The following is a 23,448-nucleotide window of genomic DNA, read 5'->3' on the forward strand; positions in this document are numbered from 1 at the left end:
ATTTCCTCACACACATTTTTTTTTTTCAGCGCCACCTGCTGGCCATCCGTGGAGCTATACCGCCGGCTCACTGGCATGCTGTGACTCCGCCCGTTCAGAGCCCCGTGTTACACGTGAGACGCCGGCACAGGGAGACCCACGTGGGTCGCGTCTCCCCGCGCCTGCCATGCCGCCAGCTGCCGCTGGATCCAGAGGCCGTGTTCACTGCGGCCAGCCCGGGCACGCGCTGCACTGACGGACCGCCGCCTACATAACACGCTGGGTGCCGGAGCCTGCCCGCCAAACGAGGGGAGCAAATAGCAACAGACCAGGGCCCCAGTAAAAGAAACCTGCCGGTCACCCGGCACTTACCTGCACCACCACACACCTGACCCAGCGTACGCAACGAAAGAACCCCCGCAATTTCGCCAACCCAGCATACGCCCCGAGGGAGGGGCCGATGGATGTTAAATAGCCAAAGCCCCTCCCACAAATTCAGCCTGATAGGCTTCCCACTTATGGGGCGGTATGAGGGCTCATTTTTTGCGCCTGATCTTAAGTTTTTTTATCGGTACCATTTTTGTTTTGATCGAACGTTTTGATAGCTTTTTATGTTATGGTATGAAAAGTGACCAAAAATACGCAATTTTTGAATTTTTATTATTTTGCGCGTACGCCATTGACCATGAGGTTTAACCCCTTAAGGACGCAGGACGTAAATGTACGTCCTGGTGAGGTGGTACTTAACGCACCAGGACATACATTTACGTCCTAAGCATAACCGCGGTCATCGGAGCGATGCCCGTGTCATGCGCGGCTGATCCCGGCTGCTGATCGCAGCCAGGGACCCGCCGGCAATGGCCGACGCCCGCGATCTCGCGGGCGTCCGCCATTAACCCCTCAGGTGCCGGGATCATTACAGATCCCGGCATCTGCGGCAGTTCGCCATTTAAATGAACGATCGGATCGCCCGCAGCGCTGCTGCGGGGATCCGATCATTCATAACGCCGCACGGAGGTCCCCCTCTCCTTCCTCCGTGCGGCTCCCGGCGTCTCCTGCTCTGGTCTGTGATCGAGCAGACCAGAGCAGGAGATGACCGATAATACTGATCTGTTCTATGTCCTCTACATAGAACAGATCAGTATTAGCAATCATGGTATTGCTATGAATAGTCCCCTATGGGGACTATTCAAGTGTAAAAAAAAAAAATGTTAAAAAATGTAAAAGTAAAAGTAAAAAAAAGTGAAAATTCCCCTCCCCCAATAAAAAAGTAAAACGTCCGTTTTTTCCTATTTTACCCCCAAAAAGCGTAAAAAACATTTTTTCTAGACCTATTTGGTATCGCCGCGTGCGTAAATGTCCGAACTATTGAAATAAAATGTTAATGATCCCGTATGGTGAACGGCGTGAACGAAAAAAAATAAAAAAAGTCCAAAATTCCTACTTTTTTAATACATTTTATTAAAAAAAAATTATAAAAAATGTATTAAAAGTTTTTTATATGCAAATGTGGTATCAAAAAAAAGTACAGATCATGGCGCAAAAAATGAGCCCCCATACCGCCACTTATACGGAAAAATAAAAAAGTTAGAGGTCATCAAAATAAAGGGATTATAAACGTACTAATTTGGTTAAAAAGTTTGTGATTTTTGTTAAGCGCAACAATAATATAAAAGTATACAATAATGGGTATCATTTTAATCGTATTGACCCTCAGAATAAAGAACACATGTCATTTTTACCATAAATTGTACGGCGTGAAAACCTTCCAAAATTAGCAAAATTGCGTTTTTCGTTTTAATTTCCCCACAAAAAGTGTTTTTGGGTTGCGCCATACATTTTATGATATAATGAGTGATGTCATTACAAAGGACAACTGGTCGCGCAAAAAACAAGCCCTCATAATAGTCTGTGGATGAAAATATAAAAGAGTTATGATTTTTAGAAGGCGAGGAGGAAAAAATGAAAACGTAAAAATTAAATTGTCTTTAAGGGGTCCTTAAGGGGTTAAAGATATATTTTTATAGTTAGGACATTTACGCAGGCCGGCAATACACATGTTTTTATTTTTTTATTTTTTTTCTACGCACGGCGGTCTCGAACAGCTCCTGTTTCACAAGTCACCAGTCGGGCTCAGTCATGGTAGCCTCCACTTCTTTGTCCTTGCCGCTCTCTCTTCTTTAGCTGCTATTTCTTTCTTTTCAAGTGGGGGCGCTGTCATTCCCGCAGTCAGTGCACGTATCGTGATGTCACATTGTGCAATCGATCAGCAGGACGCACACACAGATGTAGACACAGTGCAATTGGTGGAGGGGTGGGTGGGTGGGGGGGGGGGTTGTTGGTTAGCCAACAGGAAAAGGGGACATGGCAGGTATCAGAGGCATTTACACGAGTGCAAATATTTAGTATCGGCACCGATACCAGCATCTGTATCGGGACATACATCTCTAGTATTAAGGCAACAGCATACCGGAGTATTGTTGCTGACCATGTCCATTTCTTTATGACCACAGTGTACCCATCTTCTGATGGGTATTTCCAGCAAGATAAATTAAGCTCACATATATCTGCTGTAATTTGTATAATTCTGCCTTTTGCTTTGATACGTTTACATTTTATATTTTTATTTTTTTAGAGTATGATCCTTACAGCCCTGAAATCCCAGTTCCAACTTGCATGGATGAGGAAATCTTGAATGTCTTTCCTGAGTCCAGCCAACACATATTGGAGCTTGAACAAGTCAACAAAGCAATTGAAGAAGTCAAGAGTCAGGTGGAAAGAGAGCAGCGAAAGTATGAGGAACTACTAGAGACCCAAAATCCGCCCTCAAAAACACTTTCTTCTCTCGAATATGACCCAGGTGGTTCTGAAAACACTGCTTCATGTTACAACCCAACTCCCCTGGCTCGGTCAGTTAATCCATGTAAATATACTTTAGATACTGTAGAACGTGATAGAAGTAATAGTCGTATCTTGGAGTATATTCCAACAACAGTAACACACGTTTCTCGGAATAAAACCAGTAAATATGTAATTGATCATTCCAAACCTTACACTGATTTGGAATATGATCCCATGGTAAACTACTCTGCTAGACTTTTAAGCAAAAATAAACCCCAAAAAGTGAAAAAAAGATTTAGAACAAATAGTCAAGATGAAAGTCATGCTCCCTTATATAAGAAGTTGTGCAATCGACCCTCTAAAATAGTGGTTGAGGCTGAAAATTCTGACTCTGAATACAATTCTCAATCACAGTGTTCTCCTATAAAAGTCAAAGATCTTCCTTCTACTACAAAGTTCAGCTCATTAACTATATCAAAATCTCCAGTGTGTGCAACAGAAAAAAGATGTAGGACAGTAAAAGAAACTGCAGTGCAGTATGATATTGATGATATTGGAAACTCCTTAAAGAGCTGCAGCAAGGAGTACATTAAAATACCCTTAGATCCTAAAAATGAGAAGTTAGAATGTAGAAAAGAGCAGCCAATACACATGCATTATGAACAGATTACTTGCATCAATAAAAAACAAAGAACAGAATCTTCGAAAAGCCACATTAAGGATAAATCTGAACAAGTAGACATTACAAATAAGAATAGCAAGCTAGAGGAGTATAAGGAGAAAAAAAATAAAAGGCTGTTAGAACAGACTGAAAATAAGAAGATAGATTTTGAATCCTCTTATTCCAAAAAGTTATTCAGACAAAAAAAAGGTACTGAAAAAAGAGACTGTAAAGCGAAGTCTAGCAAGAATGATATGAGGTCTAAAGATATTAACAATGAAAAGCAAAAAGCCAAAAACATGAAATCGTTGTCTTTAGACAAATCCAGGATAGCAGTACAAGAGACTGTAAATGTTAAAACTAATCTGAAAACTTTAAGTCATGTGGATTTATTCGGTGATGAGACAAGTGATGAAGAAGAAAGCAGAAAAACTAGTAAACAAAGTAACTTAAACTCTGACAAAGCTGAGAAGTCTTCCCATCGAAGCAAGGTTGCTACCACAAGAACTTCTGTCTCCTCAGTGGATTCTTCTGAGATGGACATTTTCTTTCTGGAAAAAGATTTGGATTCAGATTCTGATCTAGACCGAATGGAAGAGTGTCTCAGAGTTTTTAATGAGGCACATGACATTAAGAAGGAAGACAAAGGGAGAATGGGAAAGCAGGTAATTTGCATAAAAGTGGGCCTGTCAGCTCTCATGATGTGTATGTTTAAGTGAACACTTGTATTTACTGTCATAGCAATTCTGGAACCTAACACATGGGACCAGACACTACAGATTGTTGTAGAAGAGCAGAACACCTGTCAAAATAATGGATGTTCTGCTCCTCTGAGGACTAACACTTACCCCCTCCCCGCTCCTGGGTGTGTCCTGGCACCTTCATCTGTAACCTCTAGAAATCATTTGATGGTCCCTAGAGGCCGCAAAGCAAACAAGCCAGGACACAACCAGTAGCAGTGAGGAGTGAGATTAAAGCAAGACAACTCTTTTTTTTAAAGCTGTTCCCCCTTCACTATAACCCAGTACACTTCCCATTTTGGCCTTTAGTATAAGGCCAGTTTCATTAAAAAGTGAAATATCTGAAATATTAAAACATTATAGGGGTCAGAATTGGTCAATTTAACCCCTTAAGGACTCAGCGTTTTTCCATTTTCATTTTTTCCTCATCACCTTCTAAAAATCATATTTCAATTTTGCACATAAAATTCCATTTTATGGCTTATTTTTTGCACCACCAATTCTACTTTGCAGTGACATTAGTCATTTTACCCAAAAATCCACGTTGAAACGGAAAAAAAACTCAGTGTGCCAAAATTGAAGAAAAAATTTCAGGTTGTAAATTTTTTGGCCTTTGGTTTCTACGCAGTGCATTTTTCTGAAAAAATGACACCTTATTTTTATTCTGTAGGTCCATACGGTTAAAATGATACCCTACTTATATAGGTTTGATTTTGTCGTACTTTTGAAAAAAATCATAACTACATGCAGGAAGATTTTATACGTTTGAAGGGGTACTCCAGTGAAAACCTTTTTTCTTTTAAATCAACTGGTGGCAGAAAGTTAAACATATTTGTAAATTACTTTCATTAAAAAAATCTTAATCCTTCCTGTACTTACTAGCTGCTAAATACTACTGAGGAAATTCTTTTCTTTTTGGAATTCTCTCTGATGACATCATGAGCACAGTGCTCTTTGCTGACGTCATTATAATAATAATAATACTTTATTTATTGTTGTCCTTAGTGGGATTTGAACCCAAGGCCCCAGCACTGCAAGGCATCAGTGCTAACCACTGAGCCACCATGCTGCCCTTAGCATACATCTGCTGTGCACGGTTGCTAAAATGGACAGAGATGTCAGCAGAGAGCACTGTGCTTGTGATGTCATCAATGTTCCAAAAAGAAAGGAATTTCCTCCGTAGAATTCAGCAGCTAATAAGTACTGAAAATATTAAGATTTTTTAATAGAAGTAATTTACAAATATGTTTAACTTTCTGGCACCAGTTGATTTAAAAGAAAAAAGGTTTTTACCGGAGTGCCTCTTTAAAATGATCATCTTCTGAGCCATATAACTTTTTATTTTTTTTGCGTACAGGCCGGTAGGAGGACTCATTTTTTTTGCGCTGTGTTCTGAAGTTTTTATCGGTACCATTTTTGCATTGATCGGACTTTTTGATCGCTTTTTATTCATTTTTTTAATGATATAAAAAGTGACCAAAAATACGCTATTTTGGACTTTGGAATTTTTTTACGCGTACACCATTGACCGTGCGGTTTAAATAATTTATATATTTTTATAGTTCGGACATTTACCCTCGCGGCGATACCACATATGTTTTTATTTACAGTTTTTTATTTTATTTTTTTCATGGGAAAAGGGTGATTCAAACTTTTATTAGGGAAGGGTTTTTTTTTTATCTCCCATAGGGGGCTATAACACTGCACACACTGATCTTTTACCCTGATCCCTGCAATGCCATAGCTTTGCATAGATCAGCGTAATAGGGGGTTGATTGCTCAAGCCTGTAACTCAGGCTTGGAGTAATCAAACGCCAATTGGAAGCAGTGGAGCAAGGTAAGGGGGCCTCCACTCGCGTCCTAGCTGAACGGGACATCGCGATTTTATCGCGATAGTCCCGATCAGCCCAACTGAGCTGCCGGGAAGCTTTTACTTTCATTTTCGACGTGGTGATCAACTTTGATCGCCGCGTCTGAAGGGTTAATAGCGCACGGCACAATGATCTGTGTCGCGCACTATTAGCCCAGGGTCCCGGCTATGAATAGCAGCTGGTACCGATCCGGTGTGATGCGGGGTCACAGCGTGGCGTGACCCCGTTTTAAACACCTTTACCAGGTGCAGGGCGTACAGGTATAACCTGCGTCCTTAGGAGGTTAAACATACAAATTTTGGTTACATTTGGGATTCTTAAAAGGAGTACACTAATGCTAAAGCATGAAAACTTTACTATTGATCCAAAAAATAAAGAGATCGTTAGTTATACCATAAAGTGCACTGTGTAAAAACAAAACCCTCCAAAAGTTGCAAAATTATTTTGGTTGCAATGTACACTTTATGGTAAAATGAAAGTTGTCATCCCAAAGTACAATTGGTTATGCAGTAAACAGGCCCTCATATAGTTTGTAGATATAAACATTTATGAGTTTATGGCTGTTAAAAGACGTGGAGGAAATAATAAAAATGCTAAACAGAAGCAGACGGTGTTCGAAAAAATCTTATCCCCCTATCAAAAGCATAGGATATAACATGTCTGATCGCGGGGGTCCCGCTGCTGAGACTCCCGCGATCTCCGGTGCAGCACTCTAGTCATCTGTGCAGAGGGCGAACTCCACTCCGTTCCGGGTGACTGGGGACTACAGCCACCACGCCCCCTCTATTCATGTCTATGGGAGGATGCGTGGTGGCTACGTGTTAGCCATCACGACCCCTCCCATAGACATGAATGGAGGGGGCGGGGCGTGACGTCAGGAACAGGGAAGCTACAAGCTTCTGCGTTCTGTATGCCGCCACTGCCAGCCCGGAGATCACGGGGGTCCACAGCTGCGGAACCCCACGCGATCAGACTTCTTATCCCCCTATCATTTGGATAGGTAATAAGATGCTTTTCAGCGCAGTACCCCTTTTAACGACCACATGTAGTCTGGGTGAGTTTCTCTTTATTTATTTATTTATTTATTTTTTCTATTTTGGTGGTATCTATCTATTATAGTTGTCTTTTCTTGTCATTTTTTTTTTTTTTTTTCAGAAGGGCCTAGATGGCAAGCAATTTGTCCAAAACATCATCTTGCTTTTGTTAGTCATGTGGACATAATTTTGTCTGTCAACTGGACATAATTTTCTTTTTGAGTGCATGGTAGAGACCTGTCTAGCACTAAGATGTGTTCTTCTCAAAATTATCCTCTGAGAGCTTTTTTTATGGGCGAAGTCCACTCCGTGTCCGATGACTGGCGATGCCAGCCGCCACGTCCCCTCTATTCACCTCTATGGGAGGAGCCATGACAGCTGGTACATAGAGGTGAATGGAGGGGACTTAGTGTGACGTCGCTAACATGGAAACTGCAATCTCCTGGCCCAGAGATTGCGGAGGTCCCCAGTGGCGGGACCCTCGTGATCTAACATCTTTTCCCCTATCCTTTTGGATAGGGGATAGGATGTTTTCAGCAGACTACAAATTCAATATTGATCATGGCATCTAAGAGGTTAATGGCGGACATCGGCTGATTGCTCATGTCTGCCATTTTCCAGCGGGTCCCTGGCTGCTGATAGCTCTTGCTCTCGCTTTATAGCAACGACTCGGGCATACAGATACACTAAAACCCAGGCTGTATCTGTGTCCTCCAGGGGTTGAACCCATAATATATATGTAAATTTATTTTTCTTGGCTATGCTGCATTCACTGTGCTTTTAATACGTATTGCTAAAATAGAGGTCAGCCCATAGCTTTGCTTAGTTTTTATAAATATTTGTGTGTGATTCTTACGGGCTGAAACACTGCTGGCTGGGATTTGTAATGCATAGTCAGACTTCTGCTGGTAGGGACAAAAGGTCCCTGAGATTAGCACGAAGATTAATACTGTGCTTAGTTTTCTGTCGAATAGTATAGCTTAGAATTATTGCTTAGCTAGTTGTTGATTTGGGGAATTGTATAAATTAGAATATGGCTTCTGCAGGACTTGGTCCTTCTCTCACTGTATCTCTCCAGAATGGTGTACATAATACATTGGCCCTGATTTACTATTATAAACCTGACTTGTTCAGTCTGGCTGTGAGCTAGAATTTGGCGCATTGCGCTCCAAATTTTGTCTGCGCCAGAATATGCAGAAGAAAACCCCGACCATCTCTTAATTTTACTCTAAAAAGGTCTGTGGCCGCGAAAATTTTTTTTTCTTTCTGCGGACACCGGAATTGGAATTTCCGTGCTATATTCTATAAATTCTTCTAACGTGTTTCTCAGAAAATAAGACCGGGTCTTATATAAATTTTAGTCACAAAAAACACCCTAGGTCTTATTTTCAGGGTAGAGCTTATTTATTTACGGTATGTACATTGTATAACATACATTGTACTTTGTATACCTGTGCCCGGGCTGCAAATATTTAAAAAAAACAACTTTAACTTACCTTCGTCCTCCTATCCCCCATTGCTAAGGAACCGGCTTCATGGTCACTCCGCTGTTCTTGCTACTTCCTGGTGTTGGGACATCGCAGAGCCTTCAGCCTGTCACCGGTCGCAGCGATGTCCCACCTCGGCCGATGATAGGCTGAGCCCACTGTCATGTAAGAAGCCGGCCGGCTATCATCAGCCTATCATTGTCCGAGGCGTGATATCGCTGCGTCCGGTGATAGGCTGAAGGCTCTGTGACGTCCCAACACCAGGAAGCAGCAAGAGCAGCGGAGAACAGAGAGGCCGGTTCCTTAGCAACGGGGGATCGAGGACGAAGGTAAGTTAAAGTTTGTTTTTTAATACCGTATTTGCAGCCCGGGCATTGCCTAGGTCTTATTTTCGAGGTAGGGCTTATATTGCAGCCCACCCCGATAATCCAGCTAGGGCTTATTTTCGGCTGTAGGGTGTATTTTCGGGGAACAATTTTATGTGAATGGTACAGCAGAATCCCATTGACTCTTTGTGCGGAGTTCCGCATGGAAATTCCATCGTAAGGTCAACATACTTAACCTCTTGGCTAAACCTGGGAGGTTTGGAGATCTTAGCAACCATATTATTTAACTATGATAAACCATAAATGCTCCATGTGTCTTTGCCTTTTGAGGACCACTTACCTAGGGGTTAGCATTCCTGCTGACTGGTCCGATGAGTCCGCTACTATCTATTATACCTTGTCTGTGAAAGCTTTCCTGAGCTCCCTTTGCAAATGAATACCAGGAGTGCTTGCAGCCCATTTTGCATATAAAGATCTGTCCACTCATGAGGTTTTGTATGAATCTGGTGATCTGTCCACATTGGTCTCTGCTAATTGGGCATGTTCTGAGATATAAGGGGTTTGTTCCCCTCTTTATCTTTTCTTCACCTTTTTATGTTTTTTGTGTCTTGTGGGTCTAACTCTGTCTCTTCTTGATAGGGGGGTCTTGTTGGTCCTTTGTTGACCTCATTATTTCCTTTTGTGTAATAATTGTTGTTCTAATTTGTGCAAATAGGTCCATTATAGAAACTGCACCCCTCAAAGTATTCAAAATGACATTCAGAAAGTTTAACCTGTTTCACAGGAACAGCAGCAAAGTGGTGGAGAGAACTAAAAATTTCCATTTTTACACTAATATGTTTACACTAATATGTTCTTGTAGCCCCATTTTTTTTTTCAATTTTACAGGGGGTAAAAGGAAAAAAAGCCCCCCAAAATGGGTAACCCAATTTTTCTCAGGTAAGGAAATACTTCATTTGTGGATATAAAGGCTCTGTTGGTGCACTACAGGGCTCAGAAGGGAAGGAGCAACAATGGGATTTTGGAAAGCAAATTTTTACAAAATGGTTATTGGGGGGCATGTTGCATTTAGGAATCCCCCATTGTGACAAAATGGCTAATGGCACACTATTTGGGAAACTACACCCCTCAAGGAACGTGACAAGGGGTACAGTGAGCCATAACGCCCCACAAATGTTTGACGAATTTTCGTTAAGGTTGGACGTGAAAATGAAAAATTTTTATTTTTTCCACTAAAATGCTGGTGCTACCCCAAATTTTAAATTTTTACATGGGGTAATAGGAGAAAAGGCCACCCAAAATTTGAAACCCCAATTCTGCTGCGTATAGAAGTAAAACATAAAGTGCTCTGCAAGTGCACTACAATGCTCAGAAGAGATGGAGCCAAGTTTGTCTTTTGGAGAGAGAATTTTGCTAAAATGATTTTTGGGGGGCATGTCGCATTTAGGAAGCACTATGGTGCTAGAAAAAAAAAAAAAACGCACACATGACTCACTATTTAGGAAACTACTCCCCCCAAGTAACGTAACAAGGGATACAGCGAGCCTTAACGCCCCACAGGTGTTAGACGAATTTTTGTTAAAGTGGAGCGTGAAAATGAGAATTTTTTTTTATTTATTTATTTTTTTACTAAAATGCTGGTGTTGCCTTAAATTTTTCATTTTCACAAGGGCTAATAGGAAATAATGCCTCCCCCCCAAAAAAATTTAATAAAATAAAATAAATTGTAACCCCAATTTTTCTGCATATGGAAGTACCCCATATGTGTATGTAAAGTTCTCTGCGGGCGCAAAAATGAGCTCATAACAGAAGGAGCGCCATTGGGCTTTTGGAGCGAGAATTTGGCTGCAATTGAAGTCAGGGTTGATGTGCGTTTACAAAGCCCACATTTTTGCAACAGTGGGCTGTGCAAATGAAAAATTAAATTTTTCATTTTCACAAACCACTGCTCAAAAAATCTTGCACCCCTTGCTACACTCCTTGAGGGGTGTAGTTTCCAAAATGAGGTCACATGTAGTATTTTTTATTTTTTTGTGTTTTATGTCAGAACCGCGTAAACTATTAACCACCCCTGTGCAAATCACCAATTTATTTTTCAAATGTACATGGTGCTTTCTTACTCCTGATTGCTTTGCATCCACATATGGGGTATTTCTGTACTGAGACATTGCGTTTCAAATTTTGGGGGCTTTTTCTCCTTTTACCTATTGTGAAAATTAAGTATGGGGGCTACACCAGCAAGTTAGTGTAGGAAATATATTTTTTTTTTACATACTAACCTTCTGATGTAGACCCCAACTTTTTTTTTCATAAAGGGGTAAAAGGAGAAAAAGCCCCCCCAAAATTTGTAACACAATTTCTCCCAAGGACGGAAATACCCCATATGTGGCCCTAAACTGTTACCTTGAAACACGAAAGGACTCCGCAGTGAGAGAGCGCCATGCGCATTTGAGGTTTAAATTGGGCATTTTTCATACCCTACTCCATTATTTCCCAAACAGGGTGTCTCCCGCTCTTCCAGTTAATGGCTGTCTGGCCATGCTGGGAGTTCTTGTTTTGAAAAAGCCAGAGGCTCTGTTTAGGAAACACTGCCAGGCATTTTTTATGGGGTAGGGGTAACTGTATTTATTTATTTTGTGAAAATGTAGTGTAGGTGTAGTGCGGTGCAGTGTTTGGTGCTTTAACAGTATGTACACACGGTCGCGTTTAAGAGTTTTCCATTACCCGTAACTCAAACTCTGAGCGGTAGACATACTGTAAACCCGCCGTGTTCTCTAGCTGTTTTATAACTACAACTCCCAGCATGCCCTGACAGCTGAAGGGCATGCTGGGAGTTGTAGTTATGTAAGAGATGGAGGCACACAACTATGACCCCCAGCATGCCCTTTGGCTTTCAGTGCATGCTGGGAGTTGTAGTTATGCACACTTTTTGATATGTATACTGATTGACAGCGAATCACTCCTCACGTGTAGGCCACGACAGTATAAACACTCGGCATTATTTGTATATAGATACCCTGTACAGTCACTATATACATTGTACAGATGCTCAGCATCATTACAATTTGACATTATACATATTATTAAAAAAAAAAAAAAAATGGTCACAAAAGAGTCAGTGGTTTCCATAGTGGTTGCATAACTACAACTCCCAGCATGCCAGACAGCCAAAGGGAATGTTTGGAAACTGTAGTTATATGCCTTGAACTGTTGCATAACTACACAGCCCAGTATGCTTTTTGACTGTCCGTGCATGGTGGTAGTTGTAGTTATGCAACTTTCAAGCAACAAATGTGGCTGCAGCTGTTGCATAATTACAACTCCCAGCATGCACGGACAGCTGAAGGGCATGCTGGGAGTTGTAGTCATCTGCCTCCAGCTGTCGCATGACTACAACTCCCAGCATGCCCTTTGGCTGAGCATGCTGGGAGTTGTACATATGCAACAGGAGGAGGCACACAGGTCTTACCACCTTCTGCTGTGTCCGGGATGCCGCTCTCCCTGCGTCCAGGATGCCCCTGCCACTGCTGTTGCTGGACTGGGTACAGAGCGGGTGTCGTCAGTGACACCGCCCAGCATGATTGGTTGGCTGGTCCCGGACGATCAATCGTGACTATCGTGAGATGGCCCCAAGGGTGTTGTCTCTAACTGCACCAATCACCCTTATTTTCCTGGTCACCAGAAACCCGACTGGCTCGGAAAGCTGTTATAAGCAGGTAAGAAATGACCGGCGAATCACGGTGATCGCCGACAAGGAGGGGTCTCAGTACCCCCCTGGGCGATATGCGGGGGTGGGTGCTACAGCAGCCATACCGCGTGATTACCTAGTCCGGAGACGCGTTGATCCTGGAACACTGTGCCATAAATGTACGGTGCTGTGCATTAAGAGGAGCTCAGCCACGCTGCACATGTACGGTGTAGGCCCTTAAAGGGTTAATATACCTGTAATTGCCTCAGTGTTACTTCAAAACTCATTTGAAGAGCATAGAGCCCTGCACTATGCATAATCTGTTGTAACATAAATGTCACAGGTCAATTGATCAGGCAGCCATCTTGGTTTCTGCGTCAAGCTTTTGCACAATATTTAAATATCTGGCTCTCTGCAACCACTGAAGATACAGATGCATAAATTGTTGTATGTGGTAACAGCAGTCAATTGGTCATATGATTTGCACCTCCATCTTGGATTGTTCAATATTCTACATACAAAGTTTTCTCTGAAAATACTGGTCAGAACAATGCCAAAATAAGCAAGCATGTTCATCACTTTCTGTACCACAGTTGATCACATGGTTTGACCGCCAAATTAGATTGTGCAATATTCTGCAACCAGTTTTCTCTCTAATTACCGGTCAGAAAATTTTTATAAATTATCACACGTGCCCGCGATCATCTTTTCCACTATATGGGGTCTAAGCAATCATGCCATAACCCGGCGGTTATAGTGGTAGACCTGTGGCCTGTTCATAATCTTATTTAATATAAAGGTCATATGTCACATGGTAAGGCTGCAATCTTTTTTTTATTTTTTATTTTTGGGCAATTTTTGCACAATATAAAAAAATCTTCTCTGGAACCGCAAAAGATACAGATCTATAACTTGCTATATGTGGCTACACTGATCTCCAGAGTCAGGTTTGTTAATTACAAGTCTATTGATCACATGGTGTGGCTGTCATATTGGATTGCATAATCTATAAACCTCTTCTCTGAAACCGTTTGTTAGAATACACTATCATTTGGCAGACATGTTCATGGTTACCTTCTGTACCGAGGTTGTTAAATTTGGTTCGTTTTCATAATCAACATAGCCACCGCTCGCAAATAACATTAAGTTTGCAATAATAATGTGCAGTTTTTTTTTTTTTTTTTGTGTGTGTAATATGTACACTGTTAATCATAGATGGTAGAGTACTCCTATTGTGCTTATGATTTTTTAATATAAAGATCATAGGTCACATGATCTGGCAGTCATCTTGTTTTACGCTACATTATTCATTGCTGTATGCAAAGACATGTCTTCCTGAAACCATTAAAGATATAGATGTACAAATTGCTGTGTATATTCACACTCCAACCTAGACTAATACATGTTCATTTGACGTAATTAAACCATGTGATTTGACGGACATACTGAATTCTAAAAATATCAACAATTATTCCTATTTTTATTTTTTTTTCATATGCCTTTTAATTGCCGCACTGTTAAAGAAAAATTAAATATTTCCCAATGGTAGAACCATGCACTAAGCATAATCTCTTGTAATATAAACGTCATAGGTCACATGGTCAGGCAAGCATCTTGGTTTGTGTGGCATGTTTTTGCACAATATTGAAACCTCTGCATTTCTGCAATCTCAAAAGATACAGATGTATAAATTGTTATATTTCATTTCACTGTAATCAAGATTTTTACTTGTTTATTACAAGTCTTTTGATCAGATGGTTTAGCAGCCATCTGTGATTGCACAAATATCTACAAACCTTTTCTTCTTCTCAGAAACCGTTTGTTAGAATCATTTTCATTTTTTGCACACTTATCCAAGGCTACCTCCTGTACCATGGTTATTAAAGCAGGTTCATTTGCATATTCAATATAGCCACAACAAGCCAGTCACTGCAAGCCAAGAAGCCACTGTATATAAATGCATGTAATATGCTCACTACCAAAATCATATAAAACTTGGCACAATAGTAGAGTGCTAATATGTGCTTAAAGGGGTGCTCTGGGGAAGTTAAGAAAAATTTTAATGCCCCAAAGCCACCACAATACCTGTTCTTTGTCCCCTGTAGTTATTCATTGATTTTGCCAACTTCTGTGGCCCTTGTTGTCTCCTAAATATTTTTCCTTGCTTACTGCCCAGACTAGAACTTCCAGCAGTCAGTGCGGCTCTGTGTAATGGCTGCCAGCCAATTGCTCTTACTATCTATGTGCACGCGGTGTTGTTGTAAACAGTCAGCAGCACACACTGTACACATAATTTCTTTCATACTATCCTTCCTTCCCAGCAATAAATCATGCTATGTTCTGAATGGCAGCAGTCAGTGATAAGATCTACAGCAGGAAAAGAGCAGCGTTTTGTGCTGAGAATACTTCTCTCGTGGCAAAATCCTCACACAGGGAGGGGAGGTGTGGCTGTGAAGCCAGAAATCACGTGGTGTTTGTTTTGCAGGAGGGCGGGGCTAGTCTCGTTGAGGTGTATGCAAAGAGACAAGGAGGATCAGATAATTACTACTTTCTCTCACTCCCTGCATGTAAATGACAGCTGAAAGAGGGAAACTGCTCTATATAGCTAATGAATGATATTCAGACAAATAGGTAGGTGAGGGAAAGGATGGGCTATGAGTTTATTTCCCCGGAGTATCCCTTTAACTTGTTGGGGATGGAGGGTGTATGGATACGCCCTCGCGTCTTATCACTTAAGGACGAAGGGCGTACCTGTACGCCCTCCACATTTCCGCTCGCTGGGCGGTGATCGTACCGGGTTGACTGGTGACCCGATCGCCCAGAAAATAGGAATGATGAGGGACTGCTCCGACCATCCTAAAGGATAGGAGCGAGTTGGCAGTATTGCCACCCCCTCCTATGCCCTGCCATCGGTCGATCAGGCTGACAACCAATGGCAGGAGGGGGGCGGGGGGTTGGAGTTAATTTCCCCCCCTCTGCCCAACGATCGAAGTACAGGGCGGAGCGTGAGGGGGAGTTGGGAGACACGGGCGGCGAGGTGGGGAGCATGGCCGGCTTACCGGACAAGCTGAGGCGGCATCCTGGAGCAGCGGCGGCCGGAAAGTTTGGCGCGGAGAAAGCTGCAGTGAAGATCGCAGTAAGTGATCTTCTCTGTGGCCTTCTAAAAGCTGCAAAACTACAACTCCCAGCATGCCCAGACAGCCAAAGGCTTTCTGGGCATGCTGGGAGTTGTAGTTTTCCAACATCTGGAGGGTCACAGTTTGGAGACTGCTGGTCTAGTGGTCTCTAAACTGTGGTCTTCCAGATGTTGCAAAACTACAACTTTAAGCATGGCTGGACAGTCTGGGCATGCTTGGAGTTGTAGTTTTGCAACATCTGGAGGTCTACAGTTTGGAGACCGTAAGTAGTGGTCTCCAAACTGTTCTTCCCCACTTATTGCATAACTACAACTCCTAGCATGTCCAGGCATGCTGGGAGTTGTAGTTCTGCAACATCTGAAGGGCCAGATATTGGAGAACTACACGCCCAGCATCCCTGTCTGTCTGGCCATGCTGGGAATTGTAGTTTTGCAACAGCTGTAGGCACACTGGTTAGGAAACACTGAGCTAGAGTCTGTTTCCTAACTCATTGATTCCAACCAGTGTGCCTCAAGCTGTTGCAAAACTACAACTCCAAGAATGCACTGACAGACCGTACATGCTGGCATTTGTAGTTTTGCAACAGCTGGAGGCACATGGGTTGGAATCACTGAGCTAGAGTCTGTTTTCTAACTCAGTGGTTCCCCACCAGTGTGCCTACAGCTGTTGTAAAACTACAACTCCCAGCATGTACGGTCTGTCAGTGCATTCTGGGAGTTGTCATTTTGCCACAGCTGAAGGTTTGGGGTGCCCCCCTATGTACAGGGTACATTAACACGGGCGGGTTTACAGTGGGTTTCCTTCTACAAGTTTGAGCTGTGGCAAATTTTCTGCCGCAACTCAAACTCCCAGTGGAAAACTTACTGTGAACCCCAGCATGTCTGAATGTACCCTAAAAACACTACACTAACAAATAATAAAAAGTAAAACATTACATGTAACCTTACACATCCCCCCCCCCCCCCCAATAAAAATGAGAAACGTCTTACGGCAGTGTTTCCTAAACAGAGCCTCCAGCTGTTGTACAACCACAACTCCCAGTATTGCCGGACAGCCATACTGTCCTTGCAGGCTGGGAGTCTTGCAACAGCTGGAGGCATACTGTTTGGGAAACACTGCTGTAGGGTTTTGGTGGAGACAAGCACCATCCTTGTAACGGGGTTTACCCCTATTGCAAATTCCTTATTTAGGCCTCAAATGCGCATGGCGCTCTCTCACTTCAGAGCCCTGTCGTATTTCAAGGCAACAGTTTAGGGCCACATATGGGCTTTTTCCGTACTTAGGAGAAAAATCCCCCCAAAATTTGTAACGCAGTTTCTCAGTTTACCCCTTTATGAAAAAGAAAAGTTGGGGCTACACCAGCATGTTAGTGTAAAAAAAATTTACATTTTTACGCTAACATGCTGGTGTTGCCCCATACTTTTCATTTTTACAAGAGGTAAAAGAAAAAGACCCCCAAAATTTATAACGCAATTTCTAATTTCTTCTGAGTACGGAAATACCCCATATGTGGACATTAAATGCTCTGCGGACGAACTACATGGCTCAGGAGTGAGAGAGCGCCATGTACATTTGAGGTCTAAATTGGTGATTTGCACAGGGGTGGCTGATCATTACACCGGTTCTGACATGAAAGCAAAAAAAAAACACCCACATGTGACCCCATTTTGGAAACTACACCCCTCACGGAACGTAACAAGGGGGGTATAGTGAGCCTTAACAACCCACAGGTCTCTGACAAATTTTCGTTAAAGTTGGACATGAAAATAATTTTTTTCCCCCCCAGAAATGCAAAATTTTCATTTTCACAAGGGGTAAAAGGAAAAAGCCCCCCAAAATGTGTAACCCCATTTCTTCTGAGTATATAAATACCCCCATATGTGGATGTAAAGTGCTCTGCGGGCGAACTACAATGGGGCGCCATTGGGCTTTATGAGAGAGAATTAGGCTGGAATTGAAGGCTGTGTGTGTTTACAAAGCCCCCATGGTGCCAGAACAGTGGCCCCCCCTCCACATATGACCCCATTTTGGGAAGTACACCCCTAATGGAATATAATAAGGGGTACAGTGAGCATTTACACCCCACAGGTGTCTGACAGATTTTTGGAACAGTGGTCCGTAAAAATTAAAAATGTAATTTTTCATTTGCACAGCCCACTGTTCCAAAGATCTGTCGAATGCCAGTGGGGTGTAAATGCTCACTGCACCCCTTATTAAATTCTGTGAGGGGTGTAGTTTCCAAAATGGTATGCTGTGTGTGTGTGTGTGTGTGTGTGTGTGTGTGTGTGTGTGTTTGTTTGTTTTTTTTTTTTTTTGCTGTTCTGGCACCATAGGGGCTTCCTAAATGTGACATGCCCCTCAAACAATTTCAGAAAAATTCACTCTCCAAAATCCCATTGTTGCTCCTTCCCCTCTGAGCCCTCTAGTGCACCCGCCGAACAATTCACATACACATGAGGTATTTCCTTACCTGGGTTACAAATTTTGGGGGGCTTTTTCTCCTTTTACCCCTTGTAAAAATTGAAAAACTGGGTCTACAAGAACATGCGAGTGTAAAAAATGAAGATTTTGAATTTTCTCCTTCACTTTGCTGCTATTCCTGTGAAACACCTAAAGGGTTAAACTTTCTGAATGTCATTTTGAATACTTTGAGGTGCAGTTTTTATAATGGGGTCATTTGTGGGGTATTTCTAATATAAAGGTCCTTCAAATCCACTTCAAAACAGAACTGGTCCCTGAAAAATTCCGATTTTGAGAATTTTGTGAAAAATTGGAAAATTCCTTCTGAACTTTGAAGCCCTCTGATGTCTTCCAAAAGTAAAAACATGTCAACTTTATGATGACAACATAAAGAAGACATGTTGTATTTGTGAATCAATATGTAATTTATTTTGAATGTCTATTTTCCTTACAAGCAGAGAGCTTCAAAGTTAGAAAAATGCAAAATTTTCAATTTTTTCATAAAATTTGAGTTTTTCACCAAGAAATGATGCAAGTATCGACAAAATTTTACCACTACCATAAAGAAGAAAATGTCACGACAAAACAATCTCGGAATCAGAATGAAAAGTAAAAGCATCCCAGAGTTATTAATGCTTAATCTGACAGTGGTCAGAATAAAAAAAATGCTCCTGTCCTTAGGGTTATAATGGGCTCCGTCCCCAAGGGGTTAATATATTTTTACATAACGGTCTTAGGTCACATGACCAGGCAGCCATCTTGGTTTAATGGGAAATTTATCAAAATTTAAACATCTGCTACTCAGCGACCACTAAAGCTACAGATGTATAAAATATTGTTTGTGGTTAGATTGTAATGCAGGTTTATGTATGTTTTTTGCCAGTCTATTGATTTTTTGCTTTCGTTTTGCTCATGTGCTACATATATATCATACTATCACAGGGGGTTGATAAATTTGGACCACATAAGCAAAACAAAATCGCAGCTGAGACTTTTGTGAGACTTTTTTTCGACACTTTAAATTTGCTAACGTACGGGAGTTTTGTACACCAGGTCAGACCTGGAGTAGACTTTTTTTTTTATTGCCTTTAAAAATTGAAAACTGAAATTTGCTTAGGTAAGACTGTTAGTAGCGTTTTGCTTAATCACAAAGAGGGACATTTACTAAGGTTTAGTCAGGTTTTTCTTACTATATTTGTGGCAAAAATGTCGCTATTGCGCCTACGCGGTTTTCCGTGCGACTTTTCATCGGCAGAGCTAGAAGTGCATTTTTTGTTTTCCCGCCCTTTTTTAGTAAGATTTCAAATTTGACTTGCAGTGGTCACGTATTTATTATGTGCGACAGTCGCAAAAAAGTCGCAGGAAGGTAAAAACTTGACTAAATGTACCCCACCAAAGTATTTGCTTACCCAACTAACATATTTAGCAGAAAAATGAACATTACACTTTTGTAAAGTTATTTTTGTAAAAGTTATTTTTGCTCTAAACTGTTTTGTGGTAGTTTTTCAAGCCTTACTCGACTGTTTTTTTTTAACCTAAATTGTTAGAGTTTAACCCATTCTCCTATCATGAACTCCCAATGAAAACACAATCTTTTGCTTTTTCAAAAGACACTTTTTTTTTATTAAACAGGCAATGGTTTAGCATAACTTAAAATGTGAAAGACACCAATGGATGAACCCCACATCCTCAATTTAAAACTTGTTTGGCTATGTTACATATAGTTCCGTGGGCAGGTGATGGCCATGTGCATGTCAGGTTGCAAGTTTGGGTCAAATATGGTTCCTCACAAGATTTTTGCATTTTCTCAACCACTAACCAATTAGCAGGTGTGTGTTAAACTTGCATAGTTTGAATGTTTTGGTTAAATTGCTTAGAACCATGGTTATTGTATCAACCCTTGGGTAACCCGACGCATAGTGGTTAATGTTCCTATGCTTCGCTAACTGCACACTACTAAGTTGGATAAATTGTTTAACCCTTACATTAGTGCCTTAATGTGCACCGTAAAGATGGAAACTCCTTTTTGATCTTGTAGGTCGGTTTAACATCCTTCTTTTTTTTTAAACATTTACATTAGAAAAACAATTTTTTGGTTTAATAACACAAAATCCGATCAAGTCTAAATTTGTTACATTTTGGATTTTAACACAATTGGGGTTAACATGTTTCCCATCTTAAAGAAGTTTATCCAGGCAAATGTTTTTGGGCCCACTGTGGCCGGGCAGTAAATTTTTAACTAATAAAAATTCACTGACCTGCAGAAAATCCCCCTTTGTTACGGTCTCGCCGTCCCTTGCTACGGTCCTGGTCTCTTCCTCTTGATGCGGGTCGCTGACTTCATTCTGCACTCAGCCTATCAGTGGCCGCCTCAATGTCCCAACCCTAGTGTAATGTAATGTTTTTAATGTAATAAAGTCTAGTGTAATGTCTCTGGTGTGAAAAGCCTGACAAAAAGTCAAAAACCAAAGTTCCTGTGAGAAAGCTAGCAGCCAGACCTCTTCAGACAGCAGGAACTACGAATTGGCTATTAATTCTACTACCTGAAGTAAATTTCCCGCTTTTTCCTATGTGCGACAAATTTACTAACACCGTGCGACAATTTAGTAAATTTGTCGCACGGTGTTAGTAAATTTGTCGCACGTAGGAAAAAGCGGGAAATTTACTTCAGGTAGTAGAATTAATAGTCAATTCGTAGTTCCTGCTGTCTGAAGAGGTCTGGCTGCTAGCTTTCTCACAGGAACTTTGGTTTTTGACTTTTTGTCAGGCTTTTCACACCAGAGACATTACACTAGACTTTATTACATTAAAAACATTACATTACACTTGGTTGGGACATTGAGGCGGCCACTGATAGGCTGAGTGCAGAATGAAGTCAGCGACCCGCATCAAGAGGAAGAGACCAGGACCGTAGCAAGGGACGGCGAGACCGTAACAAAGGGGGATTTTCTGCAGGTCAGTGAATTTTTATAAGTTAAAAATTTACTGCCCGGCCACAGTGGGCACAAAAACATTTGCCTGGATAAACTTCTTTAAGATGGGAAACATATGTTAACCCCAATTGTGTTAAAATCCAAAATGTAACAAATTTAGACTTGATCGGATTTTGTGTTATTAAACCAAAAAATTGTTTTTCTAATGTAAATGTTTAAAAAAAAAGAAGGATGTTAAACCGACCTACAAGATCAAAAAGGAGTTTCCATCTTTACGGTGCACATTAAGGCACTAATGTAAGGGTTAAACAATTTATCCAACTTAGTAGTGTGCAGTTAGCGAAGCATAGGAACATTAACCACTATGCGTCGGGTTACCGAAGGGTTGATACAATAACCATGGTTCTAAGCAATTTAACCAAAACATTCAAACTATGCAAGTTTAACACACACCTGCTAATTGATTAGTGGTTGAGAAAATGCAAAAATCTTGTGAGGAACCATATTTGACCCAAACTTGCAACCTGACATGCACATGGCCATCACCTGCCCACGGAACTATATGTAACATAGCCAAACAAGTTTTAAATTGAGGATGTGGGGTTCATCCATTGGTGTCTTTCACATTTTAAGTTATGCTAAACCCCTGTTTAATAAAAAAAAAGTGTCTTTTGAAAAAGCAAAAGATTGTGTTTTCATTGGGAGTTCATGATAGGAGAATGGGTTAAACTCTAACAATTTAGTTAAAAAAAAAACAGTCGAGTAAGGCTTGAAAAACTACCACAAAACAGTTTAGAGCAAAAATAACTTTTACAAAAATAACTTTACAAAAGTGTAATGTTCATTTTTCTGCTAAATATGTTAGTTGGGTAAGCAAAGACTTTGGTGGGGTACATTTAGTCAAGTTTTTACCTTCCTGCAACTTTTTTGCGACTGTCGCACATAATAAAAACGTGACCACTGCAAGTCAAATTTGAAATCTTACTAAAAAAGGGCGGGAAAACAAAAAATGCACTTCTAGCTCTGCCGATGAAAAGTCGCACGGAAATCCGTAAGCAAAAAGCATGTTGGAAAAACCAGAGTAAAAAACAGACTACATAGTCAAACTAAATGTCCCTCAAAAGTCGCACAAAAAAGTGCTTAGGTGCATGTGACTTTTTTGTGTGACTTTTGCAGGCAAAACAAATAGGTTCTAAATATCTTGATAAATGTCCCCCATGGAGTTTCCACCTTATTGGATTGCACAATATTTTACAAAGATCTTTTCTTCTAAAGCCATTTGTTATAATAATTTAGAATTTGGCACACATGTCTAGGCGTACCTCCTGTATGATTTATGTCTAAACCTGGATCATTTGCAAATGTTACCAAGGTTGGAAACCATTTTTAATTTCAAAAGTTTTTAATTTTTTTTTATTTTTTTTTTTATTCATGAAATCAGTTGCAATTGTAGAGGTCTATAGTGAAATACTGACTACGATATTGGATTGCATAATATTCTGCATACATAGTTTACTGTGAAATTACTGGTCTGCACAATGTGAAAATTTGCAAACATGTTGATCACATGGTTAGGCAGCCATTTTGCATTGCACAATATTCTGCATACATAGTTTTGTCTGTAATTGCTGTTCATTACAATCATGTGACCCGGCTCTGCTGCTTTGACACCTGTATTGCTGCCTGCAGCTGTGTTTGTTTGTGTGCCCCTTTTTTACTTTTTTTAATTTTTGTCCTATTGAAGCTACCTATCTGCACATTACATTAGGGATCGACCGATTATCGGTATGGCCGATATTATCGGCCGATAATCACGATTTTGGACACTATCGGTATCGGCAATTACCTTGCCGATAAGCCGATAATGCCCCGCCCCCACCGCACTGCGACCGCCCCCCCAACCCGCCGCACCGCGAACTCCCCCCCCTACCCACCGCAGCGCGTCGCACCCCCCACCGTAGTGCTGGGCGGTATACTTGTATGGATTTTTGCCCATACCGCTATACCGGTCGGGCCCCTCCCCCACCCTCCGAGTCAATAGAAAAAATTTAACTTACCCGTAATGGGGGTGGTCCGGGCCATCCATCTTTCCTGTAGTGTCCGGGGGCGTTCTGGGCTGTCCTTCTTCTCCGGTGTTCATCTTCTCCACTCCGGGCAGGCTTCGGCCTAGTAGCTGCATAGACGCCGCTACGCCATGACGTCAGGTGCGTCTCTGCGCAGCGGCGTCTATGCAGCGTACTAGGCCGGAGCCTGCCCGGAGTTGAGAAGATGACTGCCGGAGAAGGACAGCC

At 41.4% G+C, this 23,448-nt stretch overlaps 1 protein-coding gene across 6 annotated transcripts in view; it reads left to right on the plus strand.

Annotated features, from left to right (window-relative positions):
* Window positions 1–23,448, plus strand: part of REXO1 (RNA exonuclease 1 homolog) — a 388,039-nt gene that overhangs the window by 62,671 nt on the left and 301,920 nt on the right. For all 6 annotated transcript variants that reach the window (XR_008892505.1, XM_056572376.1, XM_056572388.1 and 3 more), the window contains exon 2: window positions 2,615–4,146. Coding sequence is in view for 5 of the 6 variants with exons in the window: in XM_056572376.1 (XP_056428351.1) it covers window positions 2,615–4,146 (1,532 nt within the window). In the remaining variant the exon portion in view is untranslated. The remainder of the gene's footprint in view (window positions 1–2,614; window positions 4,147–23,448) is intronic.

The sequence above is a fragment of the Hyla sarda genome, chromosome 1 (genome assembly GCF_029499605.1).
Source record: "Hyla sarda isolate aHylSar1 chromosome 1, aHylSar1.hap1, whole genome shotgun sequence".
In the NCBI taxonomy this organism is placed as follows: Eukaryota; Metazoa; Chordata; class Amphibia; order Anura; family Hylidae; genus Hyla; species Hyla sarda.